This window comes from Anolis carolinensis, chromosome 6, assembly GCF_035594765.1.
Source record: "Anolis carolinensis isolate JA03-04 chromosome 6, rAnoCar3.1.pri, whole genome shotgun sequence".
In the NCBI taxonomy this organism is placed as follows: domain Eukaryota; kingdom Metazoa; phylum Chordata; class Lepidosauria; order Squamata; family Dactyloidae; genus Anolis; species Anolis carolinensis.
In genome coordinates this window covers 113,458,664-113,479,198 of record NC_085846.1, presented here as the reverse complement: position 1 = coordinate 113,479,198, position 20,535 = coordinate 113,458,664, and the positions used below count along the sequence as shown (strand labels likewise).

The 20,535-nt window shown below is 40.9% G+C and overlaps 1 protein-coding gene across 2 annotated transcripts in view; it reads left to right on the top strand.

Annotated features, from left to right (window-relative positions):
* crhr2 (corticotropin releasing hormone receptor 2) overlaps positions 1-20,535 on the top strand; it is a 184,177-nt gene that overhangs the window by 115,760 nt on the left and 47,882 nt on the right. For both annotated transcript variants that reach the window (XM_008112212.3, XM_003221875.4), the window contains 2 exons: positions 3,367-3,452; positions 5,463-5,569. In XM_008112212.3, the coding sequence (XP_008110419.1) occupies positions 3,367-3,452; positions 5,463-5,569 (193 nt within the window). The remainder of the gene's footprint in view (positions 1-3,366; positions 3,453-5,462; positions 5,570-20,535) is intronic.

Below are 20,535 nucleotides of genomic sequence, written 5' to 3'. Positions count from 1 at the left end.
ATTGCTGATTCAAAACTATCCGTTTTTCATGTCTTTTATATGTTATTGTTATATTTGCTCTTTACAGTTATTTTTCAAAGATGGAATTGTGAAACTGTTTTAAAATAAAAAATAATTTTAAAATTACAGAACAGCGGTAGTGCAGGAAGGCGGGATTACGGGGATATTCAGAAGTATGATTGTTGAATTATGAATTCGAGAGTCGGAAGATGGTGTGATTGAAAAGAGGTCTGATATCAAAGGTGTTCAACCTAGTATGTATCTACTATCAGTGGTAACACAAATGCAGTGGAATAGCAGTTTGGTAATCTCTGGAGGAGATGCTTATGTCTGACTCTGGGGGAAGTGATCTTCTCCATTTCCAAGCCGAGGAGCCTGCATTGTCCATAGACACTTCCTGATTGTGTGGCTGGCATGACTGCCTGGAGCGTATTTTTGCCTTTTCCTGCCAAAGCGGTACCTATTTATCTGCTCACATTTGCATGTTTTCGAACTGCTAGGTTAGCAGGAACTAGGGCTAACAGCAGGAGCTCATCCCGACCGAAGGAATCAAACTGCCAACCTTCAGGTCAGCTGTTCAGCAGCACAAGTGTTTAACCCATTGTGGCACCATAGCCCCCAGTCCTCTGTCAAATTATGATTATTTTATAGGATTTGTATAGGCAAGGGATCCTTAGATGTGGTTTTATGAGTTCCTTCCTGTGAAATGTAGCCTACAAAACCTAGTATTTGTTGGTGGTCTCCAATCCAAGTATGATGAAAACTAAACTAAGGCCCGGGGGCCGGATGTGGCCCTCCAAGGTCATTGACCTGGCCCCTGTCCTAACTTTAGACTTGGGGTTGACCTAAGTCTACCTGCTTTTTGGAGGTCTTTTTGCTTACCTATGGTTTTATGAGATCATCTAGATGGTCTGTGAAGGTCTCTTTGCTTAGCTACGGCCTTATGAGACCATCTAGATGGCTTTTGGAGGTCACTTTCCTTACCTATGGTCCTATGAGACCATCTAGATGGCCTTTGAGGGTCCCTTTCCTTACCTATGGTTTTATGAGATTGTCTAGATGGCCTTTGGGGGGCCCTTTCCTTATCCATGGTCTTATAAAACCATCTAGATGGTCTTTGGGAGGCCCTTTCCTTATCTATGGACTTATGAGACCATCTAGGTGGTTTTTGGAGGTCTCTTTGCTTACCTATGGTTTTATGAGACCATCTAGATGGTCTTTGGAGGTCTCTTTGCTTACCTATGGTCTTATGAGATCGTCTAGATCAGGGGTCCCCAAACTAAGGCCCTCCAAGGTCATTGACCTGGCCCCTGTCCTAAACTTTAGACTTTGGCTTGACCTAAGTCTGAAATGACTTGAAGGCACACAACAACAACAATCTTAATTTTGGACTATTTCATCACAGTCCGGCCCGCCAACAGTCTGAGGGACTGTGAATCGACCCTCCACTGAAAAAGTTTGAAGACCCCTGAACTAGAGCTAACCCTGCTTAGCTCTCTGGATAAGACAGGATTGGATATTTGGGATTTAGGATACTTAGTGTTCTGAGAAGCTCTTTTAATGTTGCAACAGACTGGCTTAGATGCGAGCGCACACTCCAAATAGACCATTGCATCAACTTTATAATAGCAGTCTTAGCATGTTAGAGGGATGAAATTTTCCAGTCTCTCTTGTTTCAAGTAACATAAGAAGCACTGTTTAAAACATAACCCAAAGTATTTTGGGAAATATTAAAACATGATGAACTTATCCATTTTTCTGTGTCTAAGCGGACCTTTTCCTCAGCATGACTTTACCTATCTGCGGTCACATCTTCTCCCTCTGACCTTTTCCCATCGATTCAGTATTGATTTATGTTAAACATTCATTGAGAAGGATAGTACATTAGGGATGCAAAGTATTATGGAGTTTCTTATTGGGAAGAAAAGGTGTCTTGATTGATTGGAACATCGAAATGCCATTTCCAAAAAAAAGATCAATTGCCACAAGATTTTTCACATTTGGTTGCTCTGGGTTTTCCACGCTGTATAGCCATGTTCCAGAAGCATTTGCTCCTGATGTTTCACCCACATCTATGGCAGGCATCCTCAGTGATTGTGAGGTCTGTCGGAAACTAGGCAACAGTCGGATTTATATATCTGTGGAATAATGTCCAGGGTGGGAGAAAGAACTCTTGTCTATTTGAGGCAAGCATTTGGGATTTTTTATCTGATGCATAACAGCCACATTCAGTTCAGTGTTACAAAGGAGGCACACCCACCCACATATATATTTAACATAGTAAATGGATGTGCATTGCACATGGATACATATTGCACATGGATGCATTTAGTTGTTCATTTGGCTTAATTGTGAATGCATTTTACTTACATATGTATGCAGTGCTGGACTAGGATCTTGGAGGTCAGCATTCAAATCCAAATAAAAATGCCCTTCATAACTCTTGGTCTCTATTTAGTATTCCAATATCCTGCTTTAATGTTATATGCCTATTTTAATGTTCCTATGTTGTAGGTTTTAAATTGTAATTGCTATTGTTTTAACTAATGTGAGCAACTTTGAGTACCGTTTAAGAGAGGGAAGTGGAATATAAACGATGATGATGATGATGATGATGATGATGATGATGATGATGATAAATACTGTATTTCCTCACTTGCCAAGTTTACAACAGACCTCACAACCTCTGAAGATGCCTACAATGGATGTGAACAAAATGTCAGGAGAGAATGCTTCTGGAACATGGCCATTTCTTGATTTCTTGATGTAATGCCTATTATTATTTATTGTATTTTTAATGGTGCTATGATATGTTGTTTTTATATTTTATATTGTATTGCTCTGGGCATGGCCCCATGTTAGCCGCCCCGAGTCCCCGTTGGGGAGATGGTGGCGGGGTATAAATAAAGTTTTTTTATTATTATTATTATTATTATTATTATTATTATTATTATTATTATTATTATACAGCCCAGAAAACTCACAGCTACCCAGTGATTCCGGGCATGAAAGCCTTCAACAACACATACAAAAATTGACATTACTTTCTATCTTATTGCAAGTTTTATTGAAAAATAAAATTTTATATTATGGTTTATGATTATTCATGTTTCATATTAGATCTATATAAGGGCACCCAAATCTTTGAAGTGTTTAGGGCCTCTAAAGGTCTTACTGTAACTCCACTGCTTCACTGCACTGTAATCATGTTGTTGGTTTTAAAGGAATTAGGAAATGCACCTTTCCTTGGGCACCGTCTAGTTCGCAAATTCTCCATCCAGCCATTCAGATTAACCTCTGTTTTTCTCCCTTAGGTTCTGTTGGTTTGTATTTATGGATCTGTTTTGGTTTGGTTCTTCCCTCTAGGAAATGCTTACCGGGAATGCATGGGAAATGGGACCTGGGCCTCGAAGGCTAATTATTCCCAATGTGAGCCCATTCTGGTCGAAGAGGTCTGTATGTCTCTCTCAATTTCCTGGGTTATGTTATGTGTAGATGTCAACTTCGAAATATTCAAGAAGAGGAGCACTAGGGGTGCAGCTACACTGTAGAATGAATGCAGTTTGATACTATTTTAACTACCATGGCTTGGTGCTATGGAATTATGGGAGTTGTAGTTTTGCAAGCTCTGTAGCCTTCTCTGCCAAAGACTGCTGGTGCCTCACCAAACTGCAACTCCCAGGACTCCATAGAACTGAGTTATGGAAGTTAAACGAGTGTCAAACTGCATTAATTCTGCAGTGTAGATGGACCCTGAGTTTAGTATACCAATAACATGATGCTATGGAATTATGGGAGTTGCAGTTCTGCAAGGTCTGCAACCTTCTCTGCCAAAGACTGCTGGTGCCTCATCAAACTATAACTCCCAGGACTCCATAGCACTGAGTTATGAAAGTTAAAGTGGTGTCAAACTGCATTAATTCTACAGTGTAGATGGACCCTGAGTTTAGTATACCAATAACATGACGCTATGGAATTATGGGAGTTGCAGTTTTGCAAAGTCTGCAGCCTTCTTTGCCAAAGAATGCTTGTGCCTCATCATACTGCAACTCCCAGGACTCCATAGAACTGAGTTATGGAAGTTAAACGAGTGTCAAACTGCATTAATTCTGCAGTGTAGATGGACCCTGAGTTTAGTATACCAATAACATGATGCTATGGAATTATGGGAGTTGCAGTTCTGCAAGGTCTGCAACCTTCTCTGCCAAAGACTGCTGGTGCCTCATCAAACTATAACTCCCAGGACTCCATAGAACTGAGTTATGGCAGTTAAAGGAGTGTCAAACTGCATTAATTCTGCAGTGTAGATGCACCCTGAGTTTAGTATACCAATAACATAATCAAACTCCCGTTTCAAGTTTTCTTGGCTGTGTTTATTCTCAATATTCAAACTTTCATTTTCAGCCCAGATTGGGTGAAATAAATAAATCTTGCTTTTCAATCTCTAGATTACAGGCTGAATGCATCTGATCAACCTACGTAATTCCATCTGTTGATATTAACAAATGAGTAATAACAAACGGCAAGGAAAGGTCATTTGCAGACAGGGCTTTAGGCAAAGCTAGCATAGCAAAGAAATATTTGGTCATCAGCGCAGCCTGATTTGTTTTTTGATTCCTTTATGGCTTTGAGATCTCATCCAGGAGGCATTTGGGGAATACGCCTCTGCGTGAATATTTACAAAAAAGCGTTTGAAAAACAAACAGCTTAAGGGGAACCCGCCAAAAGAAACTGTTAATGTCTTTACAAACATCAAGGGATTCTCAGAGCCTTTCTGCTCTCTAAGAGGGCATCTACACTGCAGAATTAATGTAGTTTGGCACCACTTGAACTACTGTTGCTCAGTGCTATGGAATCATGGGAGTTGTAGTTTGCGGAGGCACCAGATATTGAGAAAATACAATTCCTGTGATTCCATAACCATGGCAGTTAAAGTGCATTAATTTAACAGTATAGACTAGACATAGGCAAACTTGGGCCGTCCAGGTGTTTTGGACTTCAACTCCCATCATTCCTAACAGCCTCAGGCCCTTTCCTTTTCCCCCTCAGCCGCTTAAGCGGCTGAGGGGGAAAAGGAAGGGGCCTGAGGCTGTTAGGAATGATGGGAGTTGAAGTCCAAAACACCTGGACGGCCAAAGTTTGCCCATCCCTAGTATAGAAGCACCCAAGAACAGTGATTATCCAGATGTGCTCCAGTCTCCAGTTCTGGCTTTGCAATGCCAGAGCTTGATTTTAGCACCTCGTGCAATAATATCCTATTTTTTTCTGATGCCCTTCTATACTTCCAATGTTTGATTCCTAGACTTTGTGAACCCGGTCGATGCACAATTCCCATTTGGCAAATCGTACAAGAAATTTCTGCTTCAGGTTGTTCTGAGCATGGGGAAAGGCTTAGGGAGTCTCAGTCTAGTTTATATTGACCTGGTCTTGCCTGACCGCTCTTTCCGTTTTGTATTCCCCAGACAAAGCCCGCTTTCCACTACAAGGTTGCCATAATCATCACTTACCTGGGGCACTGCATATCCATTGGGGCCCTCACCATCGCATTCCTGCTCTTCTTGTGCTTAAGGTGAGTAATCCCACTTTGGTTCATCTTCTGGCTTTACAACTAGGCCTCCTCTTTTTGAATTCACCTTAGGACCCACTTTGCAACAATTTGTTTAAAAGAAGAGCTTTGAAAAGTGACTTTGTTGGAGTACAGGCTCCCAGCGAATGAGGAAGTCTGAGACTTGCTGTCCAAACAAGTAAGATTTTCAAGATCTGGAGGGTTATCTGTTTATCTCCTAAATAGCTCTGGATTCATACATGGCCTTCCCAAAATGGCAAATCGCAAAGACATTGTATCATTTCTTATCACCATTTTGTGAAGGGTCACAATAAATGAGTATTTGGGGCTTCGGTGGGGCTTTCTTTATGGATCAATTCTGCACAACTACCCTGTTTCCCTGAAAATAAGACATCCCCAGAAAATAAGACCTAGTAGAGGTTTTGTTGAATTGCTAAATATAAGGCCTCCCCTGAAAGTAAGACCTAGTAAAGTTTTTGTTTGGAAGCATGCAGGATAATAATAATAATAATAATAATAATAATAATAATAATAATAATAATAATAACAACAACAACTTTATTTTTATACCCCGCCCCATCTCCCCGAAGGGACTTGGGGCGCCTTACATGGGGCCTTGCCCGATAAAACAATCAAATATCGAAACACAGCAATAAAACAGTTATCCAATAAAAACATCAATTACAGTAAAAACAATCGTTAAAATAAACATAAAACATACAATATTAACACTGGAGACTAATTCATAGAACCCAGGCAATGTGCAACATGTGCCGAAATAGGCTGAAATGGGGAAGGTAATTTCACAGTTGAAATGGACAAAGTGCAATATAGCATTGGCAACAGTAAATTATCAGTAAATGTACATACCATAGATTGTTGTACATGGAAATAAAGGTAGTAACAAGAAATAATAATAATAATAATATAATAATAACTTTATTCTTGTATCCCACCTCCATCTCCCAGAAGGGACTCAGGGCAGCTTACACAGGGACAAGCCCAACAACAACATAAATTTACATATGAACAGAAATTTAAAACAGTAATTTAAAAACAGTATAGCAATAAAGTCCAGTCACGACTGGACTTAACGTCAGGGGAAAACCTTTACCTTTACCTTACAGCAATGAAATATAATATAGAAATTCTTGAATTCACAGTTTGGTTATGCTGGTTTGTGATAACAACTACTGTACAGTAGATAATAAATGTTCATTTTTTTAAAAAATTCAACCATAAATGTGAATTCTTTGTGGAAAAATAAGTCATCCCCTGAAAATAAGACTTAGAGCATCTTTGGGAGCACAAATTAATATAAGGCACTGTTTTCAGGGAAACACGGAATGACTAGCATTGGTAAATAGTCATAGTCCCAAGTTCCATTCTACTCATGTTCCCTTACTCTTATATGCAGATGATACTGTGCTATTATCCTTGTCTAGTAATGGCTTTAAACACTTAATATATTTCTTTGCCAATTATTGTGAAATAAATCGACTGGAAATTAGCTATGTTGAATCCAAAATTCTCATTTTTGCCAAAAAGTGGAAGCCCATGTCTTGGCAGAAATTGAAAAAGTCAAATACTTTCGATACCTTGGTATTTGCTACAGATATAACCTGTCCTGCCTCTCATAGTATCAAGCAGTAATGGCTTCTGCACATAGCAACATTGCAGCAATATATCTTTTTTTAACAATAAGGGTAACCAATAATCCCTGCTGCCCTCAAAGTTTTTGAGGCTAGGATTGGTTCTTTATTACTGTATGGCTCCCCTATTTGGATTTCTGCAATCAACAAAATATTTAATACACTACATTGCAAGTTTCTCCGGAAACTAATGGGGCTCCCTAGATGTGTGCTTTACACTGTGCTATGCATTGAGATGGGTCAAAGCCCTGTTGAAACCTTGGTATATAAAATTCTGGGTGTATATACTACTAATACTAAACTACTAAAGGGGGCGGACTTAGCACAGAGGGCTAAACCATTAGCTGAAGAAAATCCTGCCAATTGAAAGGTCAACAGTTCGAGCCCGGGTCAGGGTGAGCACCTGCCATCAGCCCCAGCTCCCTGCCCACGTACAGCTCGAAAGCAGAAATGCAAGTAGATAAATAGGTACCGCTTTTAGCAGGGATCTAATAAATGCGCACTTAAGAACATTGATCAGGAGGATGTCTAAGGATAGCAAAGCTCCTCGACATGGAAGATGGAGTGACAGCACCCCTTCCCCGCATGGCCAGAGTCAAGCACAGCCTCCAAGATATTGCAAATGGAAAAGATGGGAGATGCCTTTACCTCTGTCTGTATTATCTGTCCTTGGTAATTGTATAATGGCATTGAATGCTTGCCGTATGTATTTTCTAGAATCCGCCCTGAGTCCCCTTGGGAAGATAGAAAGTAATATAAACTATATTATTTTTATTAATAATAATTTATTTTTAAAAGCTCCATATTTAATTATATTGTAGTGCTTATAATGTTGTAGATTTAACATTGTGCTTGTATTGTTTTAAGCATTGTTCTTTTAGGAGAGAAAAAGTGGGATGTTTTGTTGTTGTTGTTGTTGTTTGTGGGATCTCTATCCACTGTTTTAGAAGGAAAGCATCCAAAATCTTCAAAGGCTGTAGAAAATGGGGGTGAGCTGCACATTGGCCACCATGATGGAAATAGCCCACATACATATTTGAAAAAAATGTCTACAAGGAAATGATGACTATAGGATGCTATGCATTCAAATATAGACATCTACGTGGGACTGTAGGGCTTGTATTGATTTTTGCCAATTTCAAAGGAGCTATCCAGAGTGCTGAGCCTATTTTAAAGGATAGAATTCAGCACCTCGGATAGGTCTTTTAAAATTCAGATTTAGCCCCGGGCCTATTGGCATAGTCTTTATCACTGTAAAATCTTCAGACCACTGGATGATAAACAGTGAGTTATTTGCCTTTCCAACCTTGAATTATAACTCTGTTGGCAACTAGAAGGACTCAGAGAAATCCCCTTCTGCTCTCCATCTGTGAACGGCTGTTGGAGGAATACAACTTTACAATGCATGAACATCTGTGAATATCTAATATTTTCTAAGGCAAGATTAATAGGAATTATAATGTCAGAACAAAACAAGAGACGGTCTCAGGGCATGCCTACATTTATTTTGTGCTTTGGGAATATTTTATCCATATGGCATCAACAACATCTAACTCAGTTAGCCAGCTTGTTCCTAAAAAGTCATTATGGTGTCCAAAATGCCCTGAATCTTTATTCTTTCCACTGAAGTTTGAAAGAGTGAAGGAACAGTGTGCAGTCATCCTTCTATATCCACGGATTCAACCATCCATGCTTTGAAACTATTTTTTAAAAAGTATTCCAGAAAGCAAACCTTAATTTTGCCATTTTTATAACAGTGTTTAATGATGCCATTGGACTTAGAATTGTAGAATCGTAGAGTTGGAAGAGACCATCCAGTGGGCCATCCAGTCCAACCCCCGGCCAAGAAGCAAGAAAATCAAATTCAAAGCACCCCCGACAGATGGCCATCCAGTCTCCTTTTAAAAGCCTCCAAAGAAGGAGCCTCCACCACAGTCTGGTGCAGAGAGTTCCACTGTTGAACAGCTCATAGTTAGGAAGTTCTTCCTAATGTTCAGGTGAAGTTTGAAGCCATTGTTCCAAGTCCTAGTCTGCAGGGCAGCAGAAAACAAGCTTGCTCCCTCCTCCCTATGACTTCCCCTCACATATTTGTTCTCCTCATGTCTCCTCTCAGTCTTCTCTTCTGCAGGCTAAACGTGCCCAGCTCTTTAAGCCGCTCCTCGTAAGGCTTGTTCTCTAGATCCTTGGTCATTTTAGTCGCCCTCCTCTGGACACATTCCAGCTTGCCAACATCTCCCTTCAATTATGGTGCCCAGAATTGGACGCAGTGTGATTCCAGGAGGAATAGAGGGGAGCATGACTTCCCTGGATCTAGACGCTATACCCCTATTTATGCAGGTCAAAATCCCATTGGCTTTTTTAGCCGCCGCACCACATTGTTGGCTCATGTTTAACTTGTTGTCCATGAGGACTCCAAGATCTTTTGCACATGTACTTGAGCATGCACAGATTAGAGTATCCATGGAAATCCTAGAACCATATCTTTGTGTTATGGAGTGGCTAACTCCGGTTTGGATGACAAAAGCTCTCAAAGCTTTAGAAGCTTTTTTCAGAAAGTAAAGTAGATATTGGCATGCAATTGTTATGACCGAAGGTTTACCAGTTATACAATGCATTCCTAGGCAGGCAATTCAGTCTTTACACAGGCTCTAACTCCACTCATCAATTAATAAAAAAATTCAATCTCTAGGAAGACTGTAGCTTTATTCATCAACTGACAAAACCATTCAGTTTCCTAGGAATTATCCCTCCTCCTTCATACTGCTTCTTTCACCAGAATGACCTTGGCAGCTTTTAATGGTTGGCTTTCACTTTCAATACATCTGGCCATAAATCCAGCACACAATAAGTAATTCCTGGCTGATGGGTGTGAATAACCCATCAAGTAAATGCAACCATATCTAAAAGCATGGCGAGACCTATCAACCAGTATACAATTAAGCAAGGCAAGTCCAAAAATGCTAAAAGTATGATTGGAACACCCCAATGGATACATATTTTGTCTTATTCTGTTTAACCTGTGTAGATGACTTGAAGAAAGATTTATACACCTTATCCCTAGTAATTGCTGTTGGCACCTAATCTCCTTTGGAACAAATGAATAAGAACATAATTCATACTAATTGTATCATCTCCCTCCAAAGTGTTTATATATGCCCTACGGAAACAAGGAAGAAGCCATTTAGCTTGTCCCTTTTAGACACCCCAATTGTTTCCTTGATATATTCCTTAATATATTGCTAAGTTCATTTTTCAGTTCCTTTTCTGCCGCAGAACTCTCTTACTTGAGCTTCAGCCTTCCAGAGTCAAAATGTATACAGCTTTTTTATTGACCTTATTGTTCAAATGAATATATGTTGTTCCCTTTGCCAGCAATAGCGTACAGAGTTATTGCCATTGTCTCGGCGGTCCTGCATACAAACAGAAAAGGAAACCCTTTATTGCTGTGAGCAACATGAGTATTTATGGCAGGGCTGGGAAACTGGTGTGACTCTGGGAATCGGTTTTCTGACACCAAAGCTCTTCAGAAGCCACAGGGGAGAAAAAGAACAACAGTTTTCTTGCTAAGATGAGAAACAGTGAATAGTCCCCTGTGGTATTCTCCCTATATCCAAATGTCTCATAGTGTTGTGCAGGACAAAAACATAGTTTGGCATAATCCTCTCTTTTTTCTGCGCATAAAGAGTAGAAAATTGTGATCAAGATTCTCGATCAATTGCCTAGTTATGTAAATACCTTAGCTGGGCATCTAATGGCACATTTGCAATGTAGAATTAATGCATTTCGACACCACTTTATCTACTATAGCTCAATGCCAAAGAATCCTGGGACTTGTAGTTTTGGTGAGTTCCCAGCACTCTTTGGCAGAGAAGGCTACAGACTAGGGTTGTCCAAATATTCGTTATGTTTCTCGTTTCGTAATTATTTTGGATTGTTCTCGTTTTTTGAAACGAGTATTGAAACGTTTTCCCTAGGCGCAACTGGCAATGTAATTCGAACCATCATTGGCCCATTCTCTAATTGTTTCTTTAAATTTTCGTTAATTTTTTTCCTTCCAAAATTTTTTAAAATATTTTTTAAATATTATTTTTTATTTATTTTTTTGTTTCTGCAACCTAACATGAATGGGAGCCTAGCGCAGCCTAACATGGCCACTCCCTGGCCAATCAGAGTCTTCCACGATGGCTGCCAAAGGTGGGGGCTAGCGTCCTCCGTGTCCACGTGGAGGATCTCTATGAAAATCCCCAACCACAGCCGACCCAAGCCATTCTGGGTTGGGATACCGAGGAGAGAGGGTGTTTGGCGCGCGCTGGGAAGCTGCTGCTTGCTTGTTTGGGGGAGAGAGGGCTAACTGGGGGTAGAGTGTTTCTGTTGTTGCTGGTTCGATATTGTGTTTTTTGGGGGGGAAATTGGCTGGGGGCTTGGGGCAGAGTCCTTGCTGTGGCTGGCTTTAGAGAACTTTTTCCAAAGGACGTCTGCGTTCCTGCAAGTGCATTGCTTCCCTCCCGCTCCATTTGTAATCCCAAGCCCCCGGGCTGAGTGTTATTGCAGCAATCACAAAGACACACATTGTTTTCAAACCTAAAGGGTACATTGGAAGAAATAGTTTCCAAAGGACGTGGGGCACCCGCCAAGGCATTGCTTCCCTCACGCTCCATTTCTATTCCCAAGCCTTGGGCTGAGTTTTATTTCTGCAATCACAAAGTCAGACATTGATTTGATTCAATAGAGGCTCCACAGCAATTTATAGTTTCCAAAGGACGTTGCCAATCCTGTCAAGGCATTGCTTGGCGTGTGCTGCATTTCTAATCCAAAGTCTACACAAGTAGAAGAGGGACTTTTACAGTGATAAGAACCCTGATTGAACAGGAAATAAGACTTTCAAACCATGAACAGGTTTCTTCAAATATTGAAAAATAGTGTATTATAAAAAGTTATGAAAATTCGCCATAAATCATAGGAGACAGGAAACATTTTGCAATTTGTTGAGCAAAGAGTGTGGAATGTGTTCTCCGACTGTACCAAATTTGATGCGAATAGCTCAAGAATGAGGGTGGGAGACCCCCAGAAAAGTCCCCCCCCCCGGTTTCCTGTTTTTTGGCGATTGCGCATGCGCGTCCGCCATTTTAGAAACATTTTAGAAACATTACGAATTTTCGGAAATATCCGAAAATTTTGGGTGAAACATTAGGAAATAATTTCTACATCGAAGAGAAATTTTAACGAAATTTTTAACGAAAATTTTAAGAAATTTCTACCCCCTACTTTAGAAACGAGAATTGAAACATTTTTTCCATCGATCGGACAAGCCTACTACAGACCAGTGGTTCCCAACCTTTGGGCCCCCAGGTGTTTTGAACTTCAACTCCCAGAAAATCCCACCCATCTTACCAGCTGTTAGGAATTGTGAAAGCTTGCCCAGGCATGCACAGTCCTAAATATGCACAGGCTAAACATGCCCAGCTCTTTAAGCCACTCCTCATAGGGCTTGTTCTCCAGACCCTTGATCATTTTAGTCACCCTCCTCTGGACACATTCCAGCTTAGAGTCAACATGTCTCTTAAACTGCAGTGCCCAGAATTGGACACGGTGTGATTCCAGGTGTGGTGTGACCATGGCAGAATAGAAGTGTAGCATGACTTCCCTGGATCTAAACACTAGACTCCTATTTATACAGGCCAAGATCCCATTGGCTTGTTTTGGCCTCTGCATCACATTGTTGGCTCATGTTTAACTCAAAACACTGGGAAGCCCAAAGGTTGGGAACCACTACTACAGACCTTGGAAAAAACTACATGCACAACAAGTAGCCTCTCCCAACAGAATCTGCCCAACCCTGACTTATTGGGCAGAAGATACTGTTCTCCTTCCAATTGGGATGCAGCAGATGTTTCCATCTCCACTCCAACCACGACCCATTTATTTAACTTTTTTATAGTCTGGGATAATGAACACAAAACAATTATGGATGCATAATTATAGGTGTTAATGAGTTGAAAAGCTAAATAATTATTCCTGTGATACTGATGGGGACTGGAAATTGTTTTAGTTTACTTGTTAGATGCCTTTGATGTTTAGGGACTTTTCAACTTGCCACTTCTTTGGTTCCCCTTCTTTCCTCCTCTTATTTTGGGGTGTTGGAGAAGGGAGTTGGGCAGCTCCATTGCTCCTCCCCAGTTGCCAAACAAGTCCCTTTCTCTGCTGATCTGCAGCCCTAATGAGGAAACAGAAACAGCTGGGGAACCCACTGCTGATGGAGTAAAAAAAAGAGATTTATTCAAAGCTGCATCAGAAGGAGTCTGCGAGGCAGGAAGGGCAGCCACCTCCAGGAAACTATGGCAGGGAGTCTTAAATGTAAGACTTAGAGCAGTGCATGGAGAGTTTATAGAGTGTTTTTGATGCAGAATGTGTCTTCTGTATACAGGTCAGGGTTAAGACCTTGCTCTTCCCCTCATAATTCAAAAAACGCCGGCTGCTTAACAAGGAGAGAGAGAAACAGCAAATTCAGCTGGAAATGGCACAATCTAGAGAGAGAAATCACTTATGCTTGCATGCTTCTCAAAGTAGTTTTGTCCAAACTCTGAATTCAGACAAGTTGAAGAATGAATAGGAAGGTTTTGCTTCTTGGCACGATTGCTGGGGATCCATCCAATGGGGCGCTTTAATTGAGCCTTGGAACTTTGACTCCGGAGAGCAGGGTTCAAATCCCTGCTTAGCTGTGGAAACCCACTCAGACAAGTCAGACCCTCTTGATCAGGGGTCCCCAAACTAAGGCCCGGGGGCCAGATGCGGCCCATCGAAGCTATTTATCCGGCCCCCACGGCCGGATAAACATTGAGGCTGGGTGGCCATCTGTCAGGGGTGCTTTGCTTGTGCTTTCGGTGCACAAGGGCAGAAGGGGATTGGACTAAATGGCCCAAGGGTTCTCTTCCAACCCTCTTTATTATTGTTGTTGTTGTTGTTATTATTTATTATTATTATTATTATTATTATTATTATTATTATTATTATTATTATTAACATTGAGGCTGGGTGGCCATCTGTCAGGGGTGCTTTGCTTGTACTTTTGGCGCACAAGGGCAGAAGGGGATTGGACTCAATGGCCCAAATGGTCTCTTCCAACCCTCTTTATTATTGTTGTTGTTGTTTATTATTATTATTATTATTATTATTATTATTATTATTATTATTATTATTAACATTGAGGCTGGGTGGCCATCTGTCAGGGGTGCTTTGCTTGTGCTTTTGGCGCACAAGGGCAGAAGGGGATTGGACTCAATGGCCCAAATGGTCTCTTCCAACCCTCTTTATTATTGTTGTTGTTGTTGTTGTTAATTATTATTGCTCGGTGGCCAACTATAGTCCGGCCCTCCAACGGTCCGAAGGATCGTGAACCAGCCTCCTGTTTAAAAAGTTTGGGGACCCCTACTCTTGATCATAGAGGAAGGCAAAGGCATGCTATTACTTACCAAATATTACTAAGAAAACCTCATGGCAAAGTCGAGTCAGGGTCCCCATAAGTTGGAACGACTTGAAAGCACACAGTGACAACAAGACTTTGGGAAGATTTCAGCTGGGCTGTGTACTTTATATGAGAAGGCCAGAAAAAGGGTGCATATTTCCAAGATATCTAGATGTCTTCATTTGACAGGAAAACTTCTTGAAAGTTCAGATTAACAGAAAATATTTTTTTGATCAGTCTATACCAGGGGTCCCCAAACTAAGGCCCGGGGGCCGGATGCGGCCCTCCAAGGTCATTCACCTGGCCCCCGCCCTCAGTTTTATAATATAATATTTATATCAGTTTTAATAAGGTAATATATTGTATATACATATAATATAGATAAAAATACTATAATGTTATACAATATAATACTAATAATAATACCATATAATAATGTTAATTATATATTATATATTACATATAATATTACAGTATAGTGGTACAGTATAGTGCGGACGAAAAGGTCCAAGGTTCAAATCCCGGGAGCGGAGTGAGCGCCCGCTGTTAGCCCCAGCTCCTGCCAACCTAGCAGTTTGAAAACATGCAAATGTGAGTAGATCAATAGGTACTGCTCTGGCGGGAGGGTAACGGCGCTCCATGCAGTCATGCTGACCACATGACCTTGGAGGTGTCTATGGACAACGCCGGCTCTTCAACTTAGAAATGGAGATGAGCACCAACCCCCAGAGTCGGTCACAACTGGACTTAACGTCAGGGGAAACCTTTACCTTTACCTTATAGTGGTATAGTTCAATATAGTAATATATGATGCTAATATTGTGCTATGCTAATAATATAATATATTGTTTGTACATACAGCTGCTCTGAGTCCCCTTCGGGGTGAGAAGGGTGGGATATAAATGTAGTAAATAAATGCAGCAAATAAATAAATAAATAATTTTATACTTAGGCTCGCCCAAAGTCTGACATGACTTGAAGGAACACAACAACAACAACAATCATAATTAACTTGACTATCTCATTCGCCAGTAGCAGGCCCACACTTTCCATTGAAATCCTGATAGGTTTATGTTGGTTAAAATTGTTTCAATTTTTAAATATTGTATTGTTCTTTAATTGTTATTGTTGTATTGCACTACAAATAAGACATATGCAGTGTGCATAGGAATTTGTTCATTTTTTTTTTCAAATGATAATTCGGCCCCTCAACAGTCTGAAGGATTGTGGACCGGCCCTCTGCTTTAAAAGTTTGAGGACCCCTGGTCTATACCATCGTCTATTAAAGTTTTTAATGCCAAGACAGCTACCCAGTTGCTGTTTGCATCCAGCATCTGGATTTCTGGCTCAACACCTAAGATAGACCAGCTCCAATCATAGTTCTTGAAGGTCCCCGTCCAGTTCCCCAGATGTGTGCCATCCTGTGTCTTGCTGTGAGAATGTCAACAAGAGCTTGGTGGTGGGCCCTTAAATATTGCTTTAAGGGCAGTGTTTTCAGACTGGGCTCAGGTCTGATTCACCATCTAGGATGATGATTACACTAGCAACTGGTTCAAGCTTAACTCTAAACAAGCCTCATCTTTTGGTCTTTCTTATCCATCTTATTGCAGCTGGGTTATGACATGGCACTGAAATCTATTAAACAAAGGCTGTAAGATATTGCCTTCTGTGAGCTGCATTCCCACTCATATATTTCTTGTTCCCCAAGCACCTTGAGTATACATTATGCTAGGCCTCTCCATGAAGCAAATTCTCTTAAGAACATGGTAAAGATTTTCCCCTGACGTTAAGTCCAGTCGTGACCGACTCTGGGAGTTGGTGCTCATCTCCATTTCTAAGTCGAAGAGCCAGCATTGTCCATAGACACCTCCAAGGTCATGTGGCCACTGGCATGACTGCATGGAGCGCCATTACCTTCCCACCGGAGCGGTACCTATTGATCTACTCATATTGGCATGTTTTCGAACTGCTAGGTTGGCAGGAGAACATGATTGTAGCCCAATATTGCCATGTTGTCTCCGAGGCAAGGTGCAATGTGTTTCCATCCAAAGTGCTCCAAGGTAGATTTGCGGGAGTCCCATACAATGCAAGACTTTGTCCATGTAATAACCAGGATGTTAAATGCATGTATCACATATTATCGTCCTGCAATTTTGACAAACAGGCTCAGCTACATATTATTAACCCATTACTGAGCAACCTACCTGGTAGATCAGCCCAATTTCTTGTAAAAGTTTTTCACATTTTCCCCATGTGACCTTGGCTGTTGCCAAGTTTCTCTCTGAGGTAGCCAGGATAAGACAACTTCCTGTATTAGACCCAGGTTGAAACTTGCCTTGTATATATTTGCAGTGTTTTTGCCCTTGTTCATATGCATTTCATATTGCACTTGTTCTGCTTTTAAATGGTTTTAAAAGTTTATGAATCTGCTGTGCACTTTCTTCGTTGAGCAAATTGGGTCTTTGGACCATAATAAAGATTGATTGATTGAGACGAAGAGGATTGGTTAGTTGTCTTGTTAATATGGAATCCAGCAGATACCATTGGAAAGAGTTGATCATTGGATTCTAGTGGCAGAGTTGTACTGGATTGGAACAAAGGCTTAACTCCCCCAGCCTTTTGTTCATGTAAAGCAACTGACAAAAGCAGTGGTTCTCAACCTGGGGTCCCCTGATGTTTTTGACCCTCAACTTCCAGAAATCCTAACAGCTAGTAAACTGGCTGGGATTTCTGGGAGTTGTGGGCCAAAAACATCTGGGGACCCCAGGTTGAGAACCACTGGATTAAAGGAAGTCCACCAGCAGGTCATAGGAGCAGGAATCACAGTAGCATCCAGCAGCTCGTATACAAAAGGATAGTAACTCAAATACCAAATCTACTTGGTAGAATTTAGGTTAGAAGAGACACATTGGGTAAACTGCACACTCTCAGCCCCAGGAAACACCTTCGAAACTCAGAGACAGCCTCAAGACATGCATGAATATGTCTCATTTGCCAAATTGCAGTCCAGTGAAAGAGGTTTCTCTTGGTCTGAAGTCTTGACATCCCATCTTTCAGTGGATAACCAGAGCCATCTGTCATGGGAATATAGGCATAGACATTGACCCCTGTATTTAATACAGCTGTTCACTTTTTGCTCTGGTGATGTATTTGCTATAACTTGTACTTGGCATCATAATTTGATTAGTAAAATTGAGCACTGTTGGTTTTTTGTAAAAAACAAAAAAAAAAAAAAACCATGGACTTCTTTCTGGATTCCTAAATATGCTCTTTTTCTTTTGGCCACATAACCATAGCATTTTTCAATCCCACTTCTCTTTGGTGTAATAACTATGTTAAGAATACAAGAAATTACATGCGCCAGTGGAGCAATCCTTTTGACAGTGAACCCCATGCTGCAGTTTAATATGGATTCTGTTGTCTTGCTGTCTTTGGCCATGGACACAAAACCCTCTTCAGTGTCTTGTAGCACTTAGGAGCAATAGCCAAGCTAAATGCAGCAATGAGCCATGAAATTACTCCCATTAGGAGTGCAGTGCATTCCGACCATAAGGAAAATGTGTGATGAGATTTTCAACTATAGAGCAATTCCTGAAAGCAAGCACATGCGTCTTGGGATACCCTAAACTCAAGCTGAACATTCATCTCTATGGCCATTTGCTGTTATTATCGTTGACTAGCACTCGGTTGGTAGTCTTACACTATGCTTTAATATGTGGTTTTATAGATGTATTTGACTATGTTGTGTCCCTCCTTGAGTCAAAAGAAGAGGCAGCTAATAAATAAATTGTTGTTGTTGTTGTTGTTGTTGTTGTTACACATGCCTGTGTCTTTCTGCCTTCTTGTTCAATACAGAAAGGCTTTCTCAAGTTCATGGCTGCAAAAATAGTCTTGCCATTGCCCATAACTGCACATAGAAAAGCATGCACAGTATACATGTATGCATGGCTGTGTGTGGATACCTGTTGCAGTAACCATGATTGCACATTTTGCATTTTTACTTGTATATACCCATGCAAATCTGATTGTGTATTTCTTACAATTCACTTACAATTCCATGGCATCAATGCACGTAATTCCATGCGCCTAAAGTTATACTTACTCTCCCTGATGTAGAATCTCAGCCATAATGACACCACCACAATAATCAGTTTATTAGATTTCAGTCATCACTTAACTTTCTGGGTCCACAGAAGGAGCTTGGGGGTCCACAAGGGTAGGAGGGGTTTGCATGACAAAAGGACACCCTATTTTGGCTCTCAAGGAGGAGGTGAATAGGTGGCCATATTATGGTGTCTCATTTGTTGTGTAGGATGTGGATAACTGAAACCACGAATACTGTGGATATGGGGATTGTATTGTTCAGGCTCAGCAGTTGTGAGATTGCAAACTGGAGTTACAGTACCATCATTGCCAGGGATTTATGTTTACCATTATGAAAAATCTACTTTCATAGCCTGGTAGCTTTCTGGCCAAAGTGTTTCTGAGGACTTCATCAGACAGTATCCCCTCTCTGCTTCTACACATTTCAAAGCTGGTTCAAAGACAGACTCATCAAACAATGCAGGACTACTTCTGGTGGTTGTTCGTCAAGCTCCATCTCCAGAGCACGTAGGATTATAAAACTGGTCAGGAATCAACTCCAGTTCTGTATATGCATGGAGAAATGCCTAAAATTGGGTACTTTTCCTTGTGATGGGAAGTGGCGGATTTCTCCATTTACACTCCGTTTTATGAAATACCCTTCCATGATCCTTCTGTTGCCATTCGTGGTTTAAAGACAGTGTGGGCCCCATTGAAAAAAGTGCACTGGTCTCAGGAGGAGGGATTCAAAGAGATCCCATTGAAAGTGTCTGAAAATTGTGTTGGTCTACTTGAGCTGGGAGGAGACATCACCAGCCTGTGTGATAAGAAATTGAGCGAATGGTTGAGCTAGAAAGGAAAGGAGGCAATCCTGTGTGATGGGGATGAGGAATTTCTACGTCTTCTTTCAAGACGGAGCCCCATGAAACACCACACAAAGGAGACGATGCCCACCAGCTTCCCTCCCAAATGGAATGAAGTCCTAAATTGCTGAGGATCACAATGCTGGAAAATTATCCTGACAACAGAAGATCTCCATTCTGGTTTTTTGCATTATCAATCTGCATCCTCTTCCAAAGCATTTAAGGGAGAATCCTTCTGATTTCTTCAGTCCTTTTTCTGCACTTTGTTTGACCTGCATTGGTTGGATCTGCTGATGTTCACCTGGTTTGTGCTGCTGTCTTTGCCACTGCTGTGACGTTTATGGTTGTGGGCCCTTTGGCCGCATCATTTCATGCTTTTCTAAGCCTTTTCTAATAAACTTGGTAATGGCTACCCAAGGGGTGTGTTATCCCTTTTTAACTGCAGGTGTAGATTCAAAAAGATAGATTAGTTAATTAGTCAAAGATATTCAGTGGAGTTTTCTGAACTTCCAATCGCCCGCACACATTTTCCAACAAAATGAAATTAGGAACGCATTTGCCCGTTATGGTTACCATTTGGACTCATAAGGTGGTTTTCTTTTTCAAATGCCATTAAAAAGAAACCACTTTCTCCAATACTTCTGACTTCTGGGTTGCTGTGAGTTTTCTGGGCTGTATAGCCATGTTCCAGAAGCATTCTCTCCTGATATTTTGCCCACATCTATGGCAGGTATCCTCAGAGGTCGTGAGAACTTGAGACCTTTCGGTCAGCAAGTTCAGCAGCTCAGCAGTTTAACCCCCTGTGTCACTTGAGGCTCCTAATGATAATATACTTTATTTATATTCCGCTATATCTTCCTGAGGGAACTCAGAGTGGGTTACAGGTACATATATGGCAAGCATTCAGTG